This window comes from Phodopus roborovskii, unplaced genomic scaffold (genome assembly GCF_943737965.1).
Source record: "Phodopus roborovskii unplaced genomic scaffold, PHOROB, whole genome shotgun sequence".
Classification (NCBI taxonomy): domain Eukaryota; kingdom Metazoa; phylum Chordata; class Mammalia; order Rodentia; family Cricetidae; genus Phodopus; species Phodopus roborovskii.
This window is the reverse complement of record NW_026126585.1, coordinates 12,489,398-12,508,775: the sequence shown is the minus strand read 5'-3', so window position 1 is coordinate 12,508,775 and position 19,378 is coordinate 12,489,398. Positions and strand designations below refer to the sequence as shown.

The following is a 19,378-nucleotide window of genomic DNA, read 5'->3' as shown; positions in this document are numbered from 1 at the left end:
AGATTCAATGTAATCCTCAATGAAATCCCAACACAATTATTCACAGACCTTGAAAGGACAATACTCAACTTTATATAGAAAAACAAAAGGCCCAGGATAGACAAAACAACCCTGTACAATAAAGGAACTTCCAGAGGCATCACCATCCCTGACTTCAAGCTCTACTATAGAGCTATAGTCCTGAAAACAGCTTGGTTTTGGCACAAAAAAGATACAGGTAGACCAATGGAATCTAATGGAAAACCCTGATATTAACCCAAACACCTACGAACACCTGGTTTTTGACGAAGAGTTTAAAATTATACAATGAAAAAAAAAAAATAAAGCATCTTCAACAAATGGTGCTGGTACAACTGGATACTGGTGTGCAGAAGACTGCAAATAGATCCATATCTATCACCATGCACAAAACTTCAGTCCAAATGGATCAAAGACCTCAACATAAATCCAGTCACACTGAACCTCTTAAAAGAGAAAGTTGGAGGTACCCTTGAGCGAGCAGAAGACTGCTTCCTGAACATAACACCAGTAGCACAGATGCTGTGACAGACAATTAATAAATGGGATCTTCTGAAACTGAGAGGCTTCTGTAAGGCACAGGGCACAGTCAACAAGACAAAAAGGCAGCCCAGAGAATGGGAAAAGATCTTCACCAATCGTACATCTGACAGAGGGCTGATCTCCAAAATATACAAAGAACTCAAGAAGCTAGTCACCAAAACACCAAATAATCCAATTAAAAATTGGCATATAGAACTAGAGAATTCTCAACATAGTAATCCAAAATGTCTGAAAGACACTTAGAAAGTGCTCAACATACTTAGCCAGCAGGAAAATGCAAATCAAAATAACTCTGATACCATCTTACTCCTATCAGAATAGCTAAAATCAAAACCACCAATGACAGTTTATGTTAGAGAGGATGTGGAGAAAGGGGCACACTCCTCCACTGCCAGTGGGAGTGCAAACTTGTACAGCCACTTCGGAAATCAGTATGGCAGCTCTTCAGGAAAACGGGAATCAGTCTAGCACAAGATCCAGCAATTCCACTCTTAGGCATATACCCAAAAGATGCACATTCACATAATAAGAAAATCTGTTCAACTATGTTCATAGCAGTATTATTTGTAATAGCCAGAACCTGGAAGCAACCTAGATGCCCTTCAACTGAAGAATGGATAAAGAAAATGTGGTACATTTTTACACAATGGAGTACTACTCTGTAATCCTGAAATTCGAAGGCAGCAAATGGATGGAACTAGAAGAAACCCTTTTGAGTGAGGTAACCTAGTCAAAAAAGACAAACATGGTATGTACTCACTCATATACGGATTTTAGACATAGAGCAAAGGATCACCAGCCTACAATCCACACCGCCAGAGAAGTTAGGAAACAAGGAGGACCCTAAGAGAGACATGCATGGTTCCTCACAGAATGGGAAAGGGACAAGATCCCCTGAGAAAATTGGGAGCAGGGGGGAGAGGGAGTCAGGAGAAAGAGAAGAGGAGGAGAGAAAAGGAGAACATGAGGGAGCAGGGAGATTGAGTCAGGGAAAAAATAGAGAGCAAGAAAAGAGATACCTTAACAGAGGAACCATTATAGGTTTACAGAGAAATCTGGCACTAAGGAAATGTCCATAGATCTACAAGGATGACCCAAGCAATAGTGAAGAGGCTACCTTAAATGCCCTTCCCCGATAATGAGATTGATGACTACCTTACATGCCATCCTAGAGCCCTCATCTAGTAGCTGATGGAAGCAGAGGCAGATACCACCAGCTAAACACTGAGCTGAACTCCTGGAATCCAGTTGCAGAGAGGAAGGAGTGATGAGCAAAGGGGTCAAGACCAGGCTGGAGCAACCCACAGAAACAGCTGACCTGAACAAGGGGGAGCTTATGGATCCCAGACTGATAGATGGGAAACCAGCATGGGATGACCAACCCAGACTCCCTGAACGTGGATATCAGTTAGGAGGTCTGAGAAGTAAATGGTACCTCTGACAATGGAACCAGGTGCAACTCCTTAGTGCAAAAATGGAGTTCAGGAGGGAGACCTTTCCCCATGGAGGGATGCTCCCTTAGCCTAGAGACAGACACAGGGGAGGGCCTAGGCCCTACCCCAAATGACTCGACAGACTTTGATGATCCCTCATGGAAGGCCTCACCCTCCTTGGGGAGTGGATGGGGAATGGGATGGTGGTGTCTGTGGGAGGCATGGGAAGATGGGAGGGAAAGGAACTGGGATCGGTATGTAAAATAAGAAAAAAAATATTAAATTAAAAAAAAACACAAAAAGCATTCTTTTTACATTATTTTTGGTTTGTTTATTTGTTTTGTTTTTTTCGAGAGACAGGGTTTCTCTGTGACTTTGGAGGCTGTCCTGGAACTAGCTCTTGTAAACCAGGCTGGTTTCGAACTCACAAAGATCTGCCTGCCTCTGCCTCCCTAGTGTTAGGATTAAAGGCATGCACCACAAACTCCTGGCTGTTTTTGGTTTTTTTTTTTGAGACAGGGTTTGTCTTTAACTTTGGAGGCTGTCCTGGAACTTGCTCAGTAGACAAGGCTGGCCTGGAATTCAAAGAGATCTGTCTGTCTAAGAGGTCTTATGTAGTCTTTCTTTCATTCAGGTTTTTATTCTACTTTAGCTTGCTTGTTCTAGGCATTGGGCTTATGTACTAGATATAAAATAATTTTCAGCACAGCTGTATGTATGTATATATGTATACACACATATACACACACACAAACACACAACTACCAATACTTAAAGCAATAATTGCTAGGAATGAGAGTGTTTGGGTTGGGAAGACCAGTTAGTAACAAGAAAATCTGGGTTTCATTCCCAACTTGTAAGTACACATACAAATAAACAAAATATCTTTTATTATGGTCAGAAGCCTTCTCTAGGATAACTTTGTTTTTTGAGACAGGGTCTCTCTACATAGCCCTTAATGTCCATCTCTAAGGTGACATTTAAGGTACAGCCAAATAATTGAGCCACACCAAATACAGAAAAGTTTACCATGAAGAAAGAATACATATACAGAGAAAGGTCTGTGTGTCTGGGAAAATAATAAACAATGGAGAACAGGGGACAAATGAAACTGAAAAGTTAATGAGGCCTACCCACAACATGGATTATCTAACAATGGTGACATTTAGCTAGAAACCCTGGAGGAGAATAACAAATGAAAGCAATGAACACAGAACATATTTAAGCTTGAGTTTGTCCTAAGAAGGGGACTACAGGTTTTCTGTAAAATTGGTGTCTTTCATCCCCTTACCTATACTGGATAAGTTAGGGTCCCAATGTTATATTCCCATTGACAGTGTCTGTTCCTGACTCAGCTTTATGATGGCAGCAGAAGCTGAGGAAACCCTTCCAACAAGAGGCTTCTAAGTTCCTTTAGAACTACTAGTTGCAATTTTAAGTATCTTTTGTGTTTTATTTTTAATCATATTATCAACCATATTATAAAATTAGGTGACCCTAGATTTTAGGAGAAAGCATGCTATACTTGGAGGGAGCAGCAATATCCGAAGCCGAGATACTGAAAAGTGTGTCAAACAGGGGCTGCAAAGATGGCTCAGGGTTAACAGCACTGGCTGTCCTTCTATAGGACCCAGGTTCAATTCCCAGCACCCACATAGCAGCTCAGGACTTATCTGTGACTCAAGTTCCAGAAGACCTGACACCCTCAAACCAATGCAAATAAAATTAAAAAATTTTAAAGTATGCCAACAAAACTTTGAAGGACAGATAGTGGTAGTCTTCTAGCCTTATCATCCAACCTAAGAAACCTTAACTGCTCAAACCTTAAAGGCTTTGTGGTTTACATTAACCAAAGAGGGCAGCCAGCAGAACCAGACATAGACAGTTCCAGCCTGCCTGGTAACACCACTGAGCAGACAGACACTACTGCTTTGGTCTCCTCAGGAGATTTTTGTACTATGGCACAATTGTCTTTATATTTTTCAGTTTAAATAGCTAAAACTGGAAATCCTTGTTAATTTGGTTGAAATATCTCTAGTTTCTAATACTCTACAATTACTTAATTTTTATTTAAGTATTAAATAAATTACTTAATGCATGAAAATTATATTAAACAAACCTGTCGTGAGATAGTCACTTTGTCTGCATCTGTGGCATAGACCACACCCATTGGGGGTGGAGACAGGGAGGGACATGACCTGGGGAACTAAATCTGAGGAGGGGGCTCGGAGAGCTCTTGCTTGCAGCACGGGGACAGGAGTACATCGGGAAGCATCCTTGGGACCAGGAACCTGCTGGTGTTCATTTGTCTATGTTGTGAGTTATTTCTCCCTGAATAGACATCTATTCAGCCTATTTGTTTCTCCTGATCCTTATTAAACATCAATATAAAGCCAGATGTGGTTGGAGGACAGCCTGGGCAATAGCAAGACCTAGCCTCTAAAAAAGTAAAAGGAAAAAAAATTTCATAAAATAAAAACTTGCCTCAAACATTTTCCCAAGAATAATTTTTAAAAATATTTACTTTGCCAGGCGGTGGTTGTGCACACTGTTAGTCCCAGCACTTGGGAGGCTGAGGAAGATCTCTGAGTTCAAGGCCAGCCAGGACTGTTACACAGACACCCTGTCTCAAAACAAAACAAAACAAAACAAAAAAAAAAAACCAACTTACTTCATGTGTGAGTATGTGTATCACATATGTGCAGGAGGCTGTGGAAACATTAAATTTCCCAGACCTGGATTGTGAGCTGCCACATGGGTGCGGAACCTAGGTTCTTTGCAAAGGCAGTAGGCCATCTCCAGCTCCCATATTGTTTGTGCATGCGTGCCTGCCCCCCCCATGTGTGTTTAAGCCTATAACTCACAATTCTCTTGCTTCTACCTCCCAAGTCCTGAGCCTGGAATAATTCTGTGAACACTCTTGGAACCACTTCCTCTAGCTATAGCTATCTTTTTCATTTCTTACGAAGTTTAATGTTTTGAAAAATTGGTATATTACTAATGGGATCTTGAATCAAGAAAATCACACATTAGGGATGTATTCTTCAAGTTATAAACAACAGGCATGTATAATCTGTAGCCTTGAGTCAAAGCATAAGAGAGCAGCTATGTTCACTATTCAATATAAAACCTTGTGAATTCACTTAAGGTATTTTAGGGATGATTTGTGATTTGGCTGGGGACTGGGTGGGGACAGTAAGGATTCTGAGGTTCTAAGGTATGAACTCTGCAGACAGCAGTGTCATGTCACAATGTCAGAGGACAGGACCTACTGATTTATTTTACCATATAACCTACAACTGCTTTTTTTTTTTTTTTTTTTTTTTTTTTTTGAGTGTTTCTCTTCATGGCCCTGGCTGTCCTGGAACTCACCCTGTAGACTGGGCTGGCCTGGAACTCAGAGCTGCTCCTGTCTCTGTCTCCTGAGTGCTGGGATTAAAGTCCTGCACCACTACCTCACAGCTTCTTAAAAAACAAAACAAAACAGTGGCTGGGCAGTGGTGGCACACGCCTTTAATCCCAGCACTTGGGAGGCAGAGGCAGGTGGATCTCTGTGAGTTCCAGGCCAGCCTAGTCTACAAGGCCAGTTCCAGGATAGGAGCAACTTGGGGAGGGGGGCACCAGATATGGTGGCACACGCCTAAGCACTTGGGAGGCTGAGGCAAGAAGACAATTATGAGTTTGGGGTGAGCAGGACTACAAAGTGAGATCAAAAACAAATGAACAAGACACTTTTTCTAGGTAGCTAAAATACTTTACTGGTAAGCCAGGCAGGGTGGTGCACACCTTCCATACCAGCACTTGGGAGGCAAAGGCAGATAGATCTCTGTGAGTTCAAAGCCCAAGGTTATATAGTCAAACCCTGTTAAAACAAAACAAAACAAAAAACCCACTGTTCAAAAGTAATTTTAACCTATGTGGTTATACAATTCTGTAATCCTGACACTTGGGAGATGGATCAGGAGTTCAAGGCCAGCCTGAGCTATACGTGAGATCTATTTCAGAGAAATGCAAACCAACCAAACAGTTTTTCTGAGCCTGGTTCAAGTTACTTTACAACTGCAGACCCAAGGTGCTCACATATAAAAACAAAACAGCTGGGCATTGGTGGTGCACGCCTTTAATCCCAGCACTTGGGAGGCAGAGGCAGGTGGATTGAGTTTGAGGCCAGTCTGTACAGAGCTCATTCCAGGACACGGTCCAAAGCAATATAAAGAAAACCTGTCTCGAAAAACCACAAAAAAAAGAAATTACCTACCCCCCCCCCAAAAAATACCTATTGAAATTTTGAAGGACACAGTTTAAAATGTTATAAACTAGGACTGAAGAGATAGTTCAGTGGTTAGAAACAGTAGCTGCTATTCCAGAGGACATGGGTTCATTAATTCATAGACCCATGTGATGGCTTACAACCATAGTAAAATCTCATAAACTTATTGACAGCATACTAAAGTGTCATATTCTTCTCATTCTTATGTGACTACTGTCCTTACTGGATTACAAGACTTATTTATTTAAAGTATAATACAATCCCAATAGAATATAAATGATTTATGCTTTAATTAACAGCAATACCAAGCTAAAAATTTAGCGTAACAAAACAACCATACATCTAAATTTTATGGCTGAATCAAATTTATATTTCAGTCAGTTTTCTTCACAGACATGGACAAAGTTGTACAACTAAGAGATGTGGATCAATTATAAGTAAAATGTTAAATAAACCTAAGTAGGTGAAGAAATATATACTTCAGGGGCTGGAGAGAAGGCTCAGAAGTTCAGAGTACTGGCTGCTCTTTCAGACCACCTGGGTTTGATTCCCAGCACCCAGGTGGCAGGTCACACCTGTCTGTAACTCCAGTTCCAGGACTCTTTTGTTTCATTTCGTTTGTTTGTTTTTCGAGAGAGGGTTTCTCTGTGTAAATCTGGCTGTCCTAACTCACTCTGTTGAACCAGGCTGCTTCAAACTCACAGTGGTCTGTCTGCCTCTGCTTCTCTAGTGCTGGGGTTAAAGGGAAAACTACAGCAGCAGATTTACAAGAGTTCAGCAATAAAACGGAATATGAGAAAAATAATGAAGAGAAGCATTGGTTAAATGAGTTAGCATATGCATGGAAAACTAGAGTTTATGTCAGAAGAGGGGGGGAGAATCACGACTGAATGTGTGCTTTAAAAAATACGTTAAATGCATATAATCAACTTGTAATAGAGCAGTTATTGCATCTTAGATTTCTCCCCTGCCCCCCCAGCGCTATGGTAAAAGATTACCCCTCTGTGAAGCTTAAGTTCAAGTTTCAGGAACATTCTGAAACAGCTACTGTGGACATCAGGTGGTTTCTTTGTGGCTTACCGATGACACAGCTTTCTTGACAGCTCACAACTAATTAGACCCAATTGTTTGCCTAATGGCCCGTGCCAATCGCACCTGAACATCAAGCACTAAAAGGAGGTTCACGCTCGCTGAAAAGGGTCTCCCACAGGACAAGGGGCACCGGCCGGGGGCTCTTAGGGGACCCGCCTGCCACAACCAGACTGCCAGGGCCTGCAGGGCTGTGTTTGGGGACAGGGCCCGGAGTGCGCTCCGCACACCTCCGCACACACAAGCAGAGGGGTCACAGCGGCGTCCCCAACACACGCCGAGGCACCCAGGAGCCCCGGGCCCGCAGCGGGTGGGCCCCGCAGGGACTCAAGCCGGGAGCCGAGCGACGGACCGCCCAAGTGCTGCCGATCCCAGGCGAGCGGGCCCGAGCAAACCGGGCAGCGCCGGGCGGACCCGAACAGACCCGAGCGGACTCGGCGACAGGGTGAGGCTGCCCGAGCCCAGCCGCACCGCGGGTCCTCCCGCCCGGCTCACGAGAACCAAGGAAAAACCAAACCAAAGAACCGAACACCCGCAGAAGCAGCGTCCTCGGGCCCAGACCCCAGTCACCTGCCACGAACACCACGAAGACCGCGCCGCTCCTCTTAGCAGACGCGATGGCCGCCGGAATGGCGCCCTGGAACCACAGCATCGCTGCCCTCAGGCCCAGGCGCTCGCTCGCTCGCTCTCTCGGTGTGTCGTCGCCGCGGTCCCACAGCGGCCCCGCCCTCCTCGTTTTCCGGCCGCGCGGCCCCGGCAACCACCGACCGGCTCGTCCGCCGCCTCGTCCTGAGGATCCAGCTCGTCACTGGCTCCGACGCCCGACGGCGCCCGGCCCCGGCCCCGCCCCCCGCCCCGCCCCGCGGGGGACACGCACCGGAGCGCGCTGCGCAGAAAGAGCACGCCACGCCCCCACACGCCACGCCACGCGTCACGTGACCGCGCGCGTCGTCAGGGCCCCGAGCCTCGTCGGCTAGGTAATCCGGTGCGTGCGCGCGCCCGCGACGCCCCGGGCTCTGACTCCAGGAACGGGAAGGAGGCTTCAGGAAGGATGACTAACCGCTACGACACGTCGGCGTCGCCTGCAGTGAGGCTCCCTGGGAATTGTAGTCTCCCCGGGCTTGTTTACTTCCCCGCTGTGGGAATACAAACTGGGGTTTCCAGGCACGATAAAAGGGCACAGGAGTGAGAATGGTAGATAGCGAGTTGCTATCGCCAGGATTCAGAGTGGCCTGGTGGCGGAGGTCCTTGATCCCAGCACGCAGGAGGCCGAGGTGGGTGGATCTCTGGAAGCTGGAGGCCAGCCTGCTCTACGTGATGAGTTCCAGGACAGCCAGGATATGCGGAGAAACCCCAAATTAAAAAAAAAAAAAAAAAAAAAAAAAAAAAAAAAAAGGTGGTGGGAGGGGGACGGGGCTGGAGAGATGGCCCAGAGGTTAAGAGCATTGGCTGTTCTTCCAGAGTTCAATTCCCAGCAACCACATAGTGACTCACAACCATTTATAATGACATCTGGTGCCCTCTTGTGGTGTCCAAGCATGCATACAGATAACTGTATACGTAATAAATAAATACATAAATAGAATCTTAAAGAAAAAAAAAACGAAAGAAGATTGATTAAAGGCACAACTGTAGTGTATTGTAGTTCCATAAACCCTCTGACCTTATTGGAGGTATTGGCAGAATACTGGCCTTCGGGATATAGTGGGCATTGACTAATTCTAAAACCTCTAGCCACTATGCTATGTAAACAACTTAATTTTTATTCCTTGCTGTGCAGTCCATGCTGGCCTCTGACTGGACAGATAACTGTAATAATCCTCATTGTCAACTCAACTGGATTTGGATTCACTTAGGAGATACACCCTTTGGGCTATGTGTGAGGTAGTGTCAGAGGGAAGAGTTGCTCTGAATGTGGGTAAAATCATCCCTACATCCAGGGGCCCATAGTGGGTAGAAAAGGGGAAGGCTACAATGTTTGTCTATCATATGGTTAAACAGTGCCAAAAGTATTTTTTCTTTTAAGGTGTTTTCTGTCAAGTATTAAATCCCAGCCACAAGTAACTAACCCACCGTTCTTCTGCCTCAGCATAATTAGTGCGGAGATCACAGCCTCTGCTGTCATGCTAGTCCATTTGTCATTTTGTTTGTTTGTTTGTTTTTGATACAGGGCTTCTCTGTGTGTAGCCCTGGCAATCCTAGAACTCACTATGTACACCAGGCTGGCCTTGAAATCAGAGGTCTGCCTGCCTCTGCCTTTCCGGTGCTGGTATTAAAGGCATCTACCACCACAGCACATCCAATGGCCACTTTTTGAACACTTAAATTTCCAGCTACTTTCTCTATGATTCAACCTGCAATCAGGCAGGACTTTGAGGATTCACAATAGAGAAATTATAAATGAGGTAGATTTGTTTAGATTGGTTGAAACATTCTATGATGTATTCATGCATTGAAACACACGTGGGAACACAATAATAAATACATCTTTATGCTTTTATGTATTGCTTTAAAAATAACTTAGGCTGGCTGGGCGGTGGTGTCTAACACCTTTAATCCCAGTGTTTAGGTGGCAGAGGAAGGTGGATCTCTGTAAGTTTGAGGCCAGCCTGGTCTACAGAGCAAGATCCAGGACAGGCTCCAAAGCTATACAGAGAAACCCTGCCTCAAAAAACCAAAAAACAAACAAACAAACAAAAAAAAAAAAACCACAAAAAAAAAAAAAAAACTCTTTTTTTTTTTTCCTTGAGAGAGGTATAAAGAAAGTTGTCTATATGGAGTAAAAAGCCACCTGTTTATAGGCCAGGAAGAAAATAACTTGTTAACTGTGTAAGGTTTGTGGATGTGAAATAAAAATGGAAGAAAAACATTTGCATTTGTCCTAGCTTCATTCACAAATCAAGTTTTTATATGCAAACTACTTTGACATTCTTCTTCTGCTTCAAAGACAGATACAAGTGAGTACTATAAACCAGCATCAGTGAAAGGGCAGGACGATAAGAGTTAGCCCATAAAGTCTGAAAACAGCCAGCCCTGGTAGGAAACGCCTCCATGTATCATCGGTGTAACCCTGCACTAATTTCCTAACCTCTCTGACAGTTCAGTTGGCCTCACTAGACAATGAAAGCCTTGAGGGATCCTACCCTGTAGGCTATGTGATTACACAGAAAGCAGCATTGCAAGGGCTTGGCAATTAAGTGGTAATTAAGTGCTCTAGAGGCGTTAGCAATTGTGTCTGGAGGCCTGCCCAAATCACGCTTAAGAAAACTATGCATGTACTGCTCAGAACGCAAAGCCCTTGTTTTGCTAGATCGTTTCTAAATGTAATCACTGGACAGATACTTGTTGAGAAATGCATTAGTGGTGTGGAGGCGGTATTAGTAGACAAAAGCCATAGACAATCTGTCTCAAGGATTACATTCTGATGGGTAGCAAAACATTAAGCAATGAATTGGCCAATTACTCTTGTAATTGCCACTGTGATAAATGCTGAGGAGAGGAACTACAGGATATTATTAATTTACATTAAGTCATTAATTATAGTTTACCAGAAATAGCCTCAAGTGAGACGGAAATGGACTTGCACAGGTTCCCTCCCCCCCACCTCAAACATATGCATACATAAAGTTCTGTGCTGGGGATGTATGGCTATATCAGGGGCATTCTGTAGTGAAGATGACCTTGAATTCTTGATCCTCTTGCCTTGATCTCCCAAGGTCTTGGATTACAGGGGTGTCCTATGATACCTTTTCTATACAGCGCTATGGATGGAGCCCAGAGCTTTATGCAGACTGGGCAATCTTGCTGTCTATCAACTCAACTGAGTCTCCGGCGGTCCCCAGGATCACTACTCCTGGACTGCAGGGCCAATATTAGGTAATAAAAGAGCAACTTGGACACAGGCTCTGAAATATTTTCACATAGTTATGAGGTGACCTATAGGCAGGTAGCATCATGGTGTGGGTACTCTGTACCAAAAGGGATGCTTACTAGGAATGACAGAGCAGGATGGGACAGGCTTCATCACAAATCATGTGTTCAGAATGGTGCAAACTTAAAAGATACAAATCTCTTTTTAGTGAAATTTTTTATATATTTAATCAAATTTTCTATATATTTTTAGAATATAGGAGACTAAAACCATAGGAAGTGAATCAAATTCCAATTATGTTACACAACATACAACAAACTGGCCTCTAGTGTTTTAACCATGACAAGTGGCTACTTTTATGTCTAATCTCTATTTCTTGAGATAGTCTCATGATTAACAGTATAGCAGATGAGGATAACCTTAATTCTGGATCTATATACCTTTACCTCCCAAGTGCTGGGATTATAGGTGTCCCTGTCTTGACCACAGTTTAAGCTTCACTGGGATATAGCTCAGTGATACATTAATGTGTTACTATTTGTTTGCATTACATTTATTTCTTCATGTGTGCACATGTGTATGTGTAATTCAGGGTGCATGTCTGCCATGGCATTCACATGGGGGCCAGAGGATAACTTTCTGGAGGTGCCTTTAATGGATGGGCTCTCTTTCTGGTTCAGGAATGTCATCATTATTGTTACTTGAGACAGTGTTACTAAGTAGACCAGGCTGTTACAGAACTCTCAACCATTATCTTGCATCACTGTGTGTCTGGCTTGAACTATTCTGAGGTTCAAGTGAAATGTGTAAAGAGGTTAGAGGTTTCTATCTGTCCATTGTCCATCTTTTTACCTTGTGACCCCTGTATTTCAGTCTTCTTGGAGATGCTCACTCTCAACTGATGGGAGGCTTTCTTGGTGACATTTATCCCCATCTTCAGAAGGCATATGACACCCCCAACACCACCATTATAATAGACTTGGCCCAAGTCACACCAGCCACAATTTCAGGTTGGTGGCCCAGGCTGTCTTTAAACTTGCCAAAGATTACCTTTTGACTTTTCTGCATCTGCCTCCCTACCATCACACCTGGTTTAAGTGGTGCTAGGGATCAAACCCAGGGCGTTCTCAGTGTTAGACACGCATTGTACCAACTGAACTGCATCCTCAACCCAGAGGACTCAACTCGTGTGTGTTTGTATGTGACAGCACGTCAGAGGTCGGAGGACAACTTGTAGGAGTCACGTGGATCCTGGAAATGGAACTCTTGCCTCAACCTTCCCCTCAACCCTCCCAGGTACTGTGACATGCCCATTATAGGCATGTGACAAGACACTATAGACATACACTAGCACACATAGTCTAAGCCTTGTGCTAAACTAAATTTGTTAAGCAACAAGACAACTGAAACTTTACTTCCTATTCTTTTATCTATTTGAATGCTCCCATTCCCCTTCCCCAAAGAACTGCTTTGATCTCTTTTCTGTTTCTGACTCAGGCTTTCCTCCTGTCTTTCCTTTATGCCTTTTTAATATTCCTATGCCCAGAATAAAACAATCCAAAAGGAATTAGAAGTAAATCAGAAACAATGCACTCTGCTGCAGTGTTTTATGCTGAAGGCTGATGGGTTCGATGTGTGAGTGGCAGTCTCAGCTCTTAAGGCATCGAGAATCCCAGACATGGGGCCTTGGAATAGCTGGGTACTGACCCACAAAGACTTCGGATGCAAGGATCAGACCACCTTCACAGAGACCTCCTGGCTGGCCTCTGCTCAGGTCTTGCGTGGACATTTTTCTACTGTGGATGTGGAGAATAACTCAGCTGCTTTGTGTAGTAGTGTGGATGTGCTGCCTCGACACACAATAATGGCGGCGAGGTCTATGTCCACTGCTCACAGGGCACAAGTCCCTCAGTGGGGAACCAGGAAAGCTAACTTTCCTGAGCCCGACTGAGTGCAGATCCTATTCTTGTCAGCTGTGACACCAATTATTTTCTCTTACTGCTTCTGACACTGTGGGAAAGCACACTGTGGACACAGGACAACTTTGTGCAGTGGGTTCTCCCCTTCTACCCATATGGGTTCTAGAGATTGATAAGCAACAAATGCTCTCACCTCATGAGCCACCTCAGCAGCCCCTAAAGAGGTATCAAATTAAAAAAAAAAGACAAAATGGGTCTACATTTGTAAACATTTATTCTCTTGAACTGAAAAAGGCTTGCATCAGCACATTGTACAGCCTTGCAAAATTACACAGAAACTGAAAATAAGGTTCCTTGTTCATAAGTGCAATGAATCTTTGATGTCCAGTAATCCGCTGCAAACAATGAAAACAAAATTCAAACCACTTAAGAAGTTTTCAGCACTCGTCACGTGCATTTCCTCAGGTGACAAAATATCCACACAGGAGAATGCACAGGAGTGGCATTTAGTTATTGGAAGGACACTTAAAAAAAAGTGGAATAATTTTCCTGCCTAGGATGATTCCTATTTCTTTTTAACCTAAGTGGTTTTACTAAGAGGCATTGAGAACATAATTACCTTACACTTAATGGCCATACTACCTAAATGAAGGAAGGACCCTGTTGGGGAGTTCTGGATTTCCTGGAAAACTTTTCTGTGTTTAGCAATTCAGTGGAGGAGTAATTGTCTATTTGTGGGTCTCCTCAGCACCCTCAGCACCCCCAGAGGATAGTTTTGACATGGTTTTGACTTGGTTATTCCATTCCTGCATTCTTTTTTTTTTTTTTTTTTTCCCAAAGTCTGAGCTGGTTCACACTGTGCTGGCCGCAAAAAGAAATACAGGCTGCAACTGGTTATAATCACTTTGAAGAATAATTTGCTGTACAATAGAGCTTTGGATCTGATACAAGAATTCAGAAATATAAAACAAAATAACTATAAAAGTTAGGAGGCATCTGAACAGCATTTCCTTAGAAAAAGCTGCTTACTCTGTATCATTCCTGTGTGGGTTCCTATAGTCACTGGGGTGAAATGGGCATCTCCCCCTCCCTTTCTTCCAAAAGCTGTACCATGTGGCCACACATCCCAGGAGCCTCTATATTAACATCCTCTCCACGAATCAAGCCAATCAGCGGGGAGAGGGCGGGCAGGCGGGCGGGGCGGGGGATGATAGAGGGTCCAGAGGCGGCTGCTTTACTGAGAACTCGCCCTTTCCAAGACGTGGGAGTCGTAGTGCTTCTTGCTCATTCTCAGCTTGAACTTGTTCACTGAGTGGATCTGCTTCCTCAGCGCACTCTGTGCAGCTGAGATGGAGGGGAACGTGGCTAAGACAGTGTAGGTAGAGGCCAGGTCACTGGGTTTAGAGCGCTCGGGGTGGACAGTGCTATCCCCACTACCACAGCAGAGAGCAGGACGATGTAGCTGGGGCTGGGACTGGGGGTCCCGCAGCCATCGGATCTTGGCGCCAATTTTAAAGAGTTCCCCAAAAAGCTTCTCAGCTTCCACTCGAGTTATCCCATCTGGTAGCTCTGTGATTTCCAAGACTTTGCCAACAACTAGCATAGAAAAGGTGAGAGAGTTAACGCACGCCTTTCACCAGAGACGTGGGATCAGGTCTCTGCTGCCCCAGATGACACAGGAAACAGCTCTGACATTATCTAAACTCACAGAACCTCCTTTCCTCTTTAAGAGCATTCCCACTCAACACCGAGTGCTAAGCTACTGATCTCAGTCTACCCTGATAAGGCGCAGCACTAACCAGTGGTGTTCTCTAGAGCCGGTCACTGGGCAAACCCTTTCTGAGCTGCCCACTCCAATGTGAAGTAAACAGAGCAGCACCTGCCGTCCCCACCCACAGCAGAACTCACGTATGTGGGCAAAGCACCACCACAGGAAGACGACACCTTCTCACTGGCTGCTTCCTGCTGGTGAGAATGAGTCCTTTCTCCCTGCTCCTCTCAGACACATCTTTTCCCTGTGGCCCTCCCTCTTTACTGCTCCTGAAGCTACCTACTAAGGCCTTACCATGTGTACACTCACATCACATCTAAGAACCTGAAGGCACAGATGGAGGAATTTCTAGGAACTCCGTGAAAGAACTCTAGGAGAATGGAGCCCATTTTAGTGGTGTGGTGGGGTGCGTTCTGAGAGACCAACATCTGCGGACATACCTGCTTCGCCGGCTCCAAGGTCAGTGGAGGCAGCTTTCTTGGCTTGTCTGCGTCCTCGGTTTCCATGCCTGCTGCCAGACTGACCCTACAAAAGCAGGAGGAGCTGCAAACTACGTTATGCCATTTGAGAGTACAGCACCCAAACCAGCTTTGGGTTATGTACTTGAGAGAAATTACCCCAATTTCAGGCTGGGTCTGCTTTCTTGCTCATCTCACTAGGACCTGCCCTGCGGATTGGCTTTCATAAACAAGGGTGCTGTGCCTGTGGCTACCCCCATCTTCTGGTATCAGTAGCAAAGCACCAGTCAGCGAGCAGCTGCCACCTTGTCCCTTGCTCTGCTCTATACTAGGCCAGTGCTAACAAGGATCAGCAGCTGGCTGAGGACTCCCAGAACTCAGGCAGTGCAGACAGCTGGTCCCGGAACCTCTGACATTCTCAGAAACAGTTAGGGTGTTCAGCAACAGAGCCCGTGGCGTAGGAGCTACCTGTCATACCTGTTGGTGTGGAATGTGTCCATGAAGAAGAGTAGGAGGGTTGTACTGCAGGGGCTGGCCAAGCAGTGGATACCTGGCATCTCCTGAAAGTCAGTAAAAACACTTTGCATGGTTCCCTCTTCTTGGCTGTAATGTACTTACCAGAGTTTGCTAACTGTTCAGAAAGAAGATAAACATAGAAAACATGTTTGGTGGGAAACAAGCATAGACAATAAATGTATTTTAAAATTTTATTTGTGTGTCTGTAAGTGTGCAAAGGCTAAATAAATTACAGGGCATGTGGAAGCCAGAGGACAACCTGTGGAAGTTAGTTTTCTCCTTCTGCTATGTGGGTGCTGAGGACTGAACTTACGGTCACCAGCATTGGAGGCAAGTTCCTTTAACTGCTGAGCTATCTCACTGGACCAGATGTCCTCTTTTAAAATGACAAAGGTCCTTAACTTGTTCAAAGAGCCAGTATAAGCTTCTGAAAGAACACACGCACGCACGCACGCTGTAAACAAGCCAGAGTTGTGTATGTCAAAATGGTGAAATTAAACAAATCAATAGTGCTCAAAAACTTAGGATACACAGAAAGTTGTTTAAAATTTTTGACATCTTAGGTTTAGTTTTTTTATATGACAAAATTTATTTCCAGTGTGTTAAGATTGAGGTGGCAGGCTGGAGAGATGGATCAGAGGTAAATAGCACTGGCTACTCTTCTAGAGGTCCTGAGTTCAATTCCTAGCAACTAAATGGTGACTCACAACCATCTATAATGGGATCTGATGCTCTCTTCTGGCATGTAGGCATACATACAAACAGAGCATTGATACCTAAAAAAAAAAAAAAAAAAATACAAAAACAAAAAGGAAGAAATAAAAGAAAGAAAGAAAGAAAGAAAGAAAGAAAGAAAGAAAAGATTGAGGTGGCAATAAGCAGAGATGCTTCCTTATAAAAGGCTGGGCTAGGTGCTCTTCGACACTTCCATTTATTTATTTTAAGAATATGTGAAAACTTGGGAGTATGCATGTGTGTCTGCATATGTGTATGCCCACACGTGCAGGTGACTGTCTGTGGAGCTCAGAGGCACTCGATTTCTTGGCACTGGAGTTGTAAGTTGTTGTTAGTTGCTGGATGTGGGTTTTGGGAACTGAACTTTATGCACTCTTAAAAAAACAAAACCAAACCACCAAAAACATTTTTTAATGTGTGGATGTTTTGTCTGCATATATAATTCAGTGCCATGGAGGTCAAAATAAAACACAAGATTCCCTGGAACTAGTTACAGACATGTAACTAGTAAACAGGTACAGTAAACTGCCATGTGAGTGCCGGGAATGGATCCGGGGTCCTCTGGAAGAGCAGTTTGTAGTCACTGTTCTGTTGCTGTGAAGAGACACTGTGACCAAGGCAGTTCACTAAATTGGGGCTCGTTCACAGCTTTAGAGACTCAATCCATTATATCACGGTGGGGAAGGTAACGGCATGCTTGGTGCTGGAGCAGTACCCGAGAGCTACACGCTGATGCAAAGGAGAGGGAAGAGGGAGTGGGGGAGGGGGGGTTCTCTGCATTATAGCTCTGGCTGTCCTGGAACTTGCCTTGTAGACCTGGCTGGCCTCAATCTCACAGAGATCCGCCTGCCTCTGCCTCCCAAGAGCTGGAATTAAAGGTGTGAGCCACCACTGCCTGGCTGGATGTTTACGCATTTAGTAACTCCTTTATAATAAAAGGAGTGTGGGCAAATGTGTTTGAATCTATGTATGAGGGCATGCCTGCAGAGGCCAGAAAGGGGGGAGGGGTGGACACCTTGGAACTGGAAATATGGGTGGCTATGAGATACCTAATGTGGTTGCTAGGAAAGGATCTCAGGTCTTCTGTAAGAGAAGTTAAATACGTAAGCCTTCTCTCCAGCCCTATAAATGATTCTTTAGAATATGGCTCTGGGAACTAGAACATAGATGGGTCAGTGGCTAAGAGCATCTGCTCCTTTTCTAGAGTTCCCGAGTGTGGTTACCAATGCCTATGTCAGGCAGCTCAGAACATCTGTAACTCCAGCTGCTGGGACCTTTGGCTTCTATGGATATCTGCACTCACAAGCACAGACTCCAAAGGAAAAAAACATACCCCTATACATCATTTAAAAGAAAAACAATTTTTAAAGCATGGCTCTAATATGAAAGCAGTGTACCAAATGACACAAATGTAATGTATCTATTTCTTTCTGATGGACATTGGGGTTTTCACATTTTTTTCTTTTCTTTTTTTTGGCTAGAGGTAAATGAAATGACTTCTACAATAGTTCACAATCATCACAGGCCTTTCTGTCTCCCTACGTACACTGAGACACAGTGGCAACAATAATGAGCAGGCACATTATTTGTATAAATGCTTAATCAATTTCTTACTAAACACACTATAAATATAGAACAATTACTTATAAAATATAGGCATTGGCACCAGGCCTGATAACATGCGTTTGATCCCTGGAACTAAAGTGGCAGAAGGAGAGAACCAACTGCTGCACGGTGTCCTCTGATTTTCACATGTATGCACACGGTCATGCAAAATAAACAAGCATACGCAACTATACACAGAGGAGTGGCAGGTGCGCTGGGGTGCTTTCGTTTCACGAAGACTTACCCTGCCCAGGGACAAAAGGTCGAGCAAACTGGGACATGATGGAAAGTGGTGGTCCCGAGGGTCGGACGCTCTTCAGGGTGGACAGCTGAGCTGGAGCCGGTGACTGCACAGGTGAAATGATGGGGCTGCTAAGTTGAGGACTGTGCTGCAGTCACAGCAGAAAGGAGATTAGGTCACACTTGGGGCAGGCAGTGGAGAAATTACCGTCTGGACAAAATTTTTACTCACTGAATTAGAAATTGATACCTGTCCAAAAACTTAAATCATTATGAATAAACTTCCCTTTCAAACACAAGCAACAGATTATTCCTATGCATACTGGTCCTATGCATTTGCATTTATACATCATTATTATAAAAATGAGAACAGACTACTATATTATTGAAATCTGCTATTCAACTTGGCATATAATGCTGCTGCTTTTGCAATTAGAATACATACTTACTCACTCTTTTCTAAACTAAATGTTTACAATACTTCATTTCAAAATAACTTCAACCTTGGAAAATAGTTACACATAATGCAAAAGTTTCCTAAATTGTGCTGATGTTTTCTTTACTTTTTGGCAATATTACTGTATAGGCCTGGCTTGCCTCAAATTCATTATGTAGACCAGGCTAGCCTCAAACTCACTGCTGATCTTCCCAACTCTGCCTCCTGTATGCTGGGTTTCCAGGCATACACGGCCATACCCCGCTTACATATTCTTTATATTCATTTGTTTCCTCTCTTACAACTATGACTGTGTCCCTTGGAACTGGAATTAGAGACAGTTGTGAGCTGCCACCTGTGTGTTGCGAACCCAGGTCCTCTGGAAGAGCAGCCAATGCTTTTACCTCATTACCCATCTCTCCAGTCCCCAGCATTTTCTTTTCTTTCTTTCTTACATGCCAATCCCAGTTCCCC

The 19,378-nt window shown here is 44.2% G+C and overlaps 2 protein-coding genes across 7 annotated transcripts in view; both read right to left on the bottom strand.

Annotated features, from left to right (window-relative positions):
* Ubxn4 (UBX domain protein 4) overlaps window positions 1-8,144 on the bottom strand; it is a 34,220-nt gene extending 26,076 nt beyond the window's left edge. The window contains exon 1 of the mRNA XM_051203924.1: window positions 7,924-8,144. Within this exon, the coding sequence (XP_051059881.1) occupies window positions 7,924-8,005 (82 nt within the window). The 5' untranslated portion in view covers window positions 8,006-8,144. The remainder of the gene's footprint in view (window positions 1-7,923) is intronic.
* A 5,256-nt stretch (window positions 8,145-13,400) lies between these two features.
* R3hdm1 (R3H domain containing 1) overlaps window positions 13,401-19,378 on the bottom strand; it is a 96,937-nt gene continuing 90,959 nt past the window's right edge. For all 6 annotated transcript variants that reach the window (XM_051204131.1, XM_051204135.1, XM_051204133.1 and 3 more), the window contains 4 exons: window positions 18,473-18,617; window positions 15,850-15,932; window positions 15,355-15,439; window positions 13,401-14,739 (listed from right to left, as the gene is read on the bottom strand). In XM_051204131.1, the coding sequence (XP_051060088.1) occupies window positions 14,378-14,739; window positions 15,355-15,439; window positions 15,850-15,932; window positions 18,473-18,617 (675 nt within the window). In that variant the 3' untranslated portion in view covers window positions 13,401-14,377. The remainder of the gene's footprint in view (window positions 14,740-15,354; window positions 15,440-15,849; window positions 15,933-18,472; window positions 18,618-19,378) is intronic.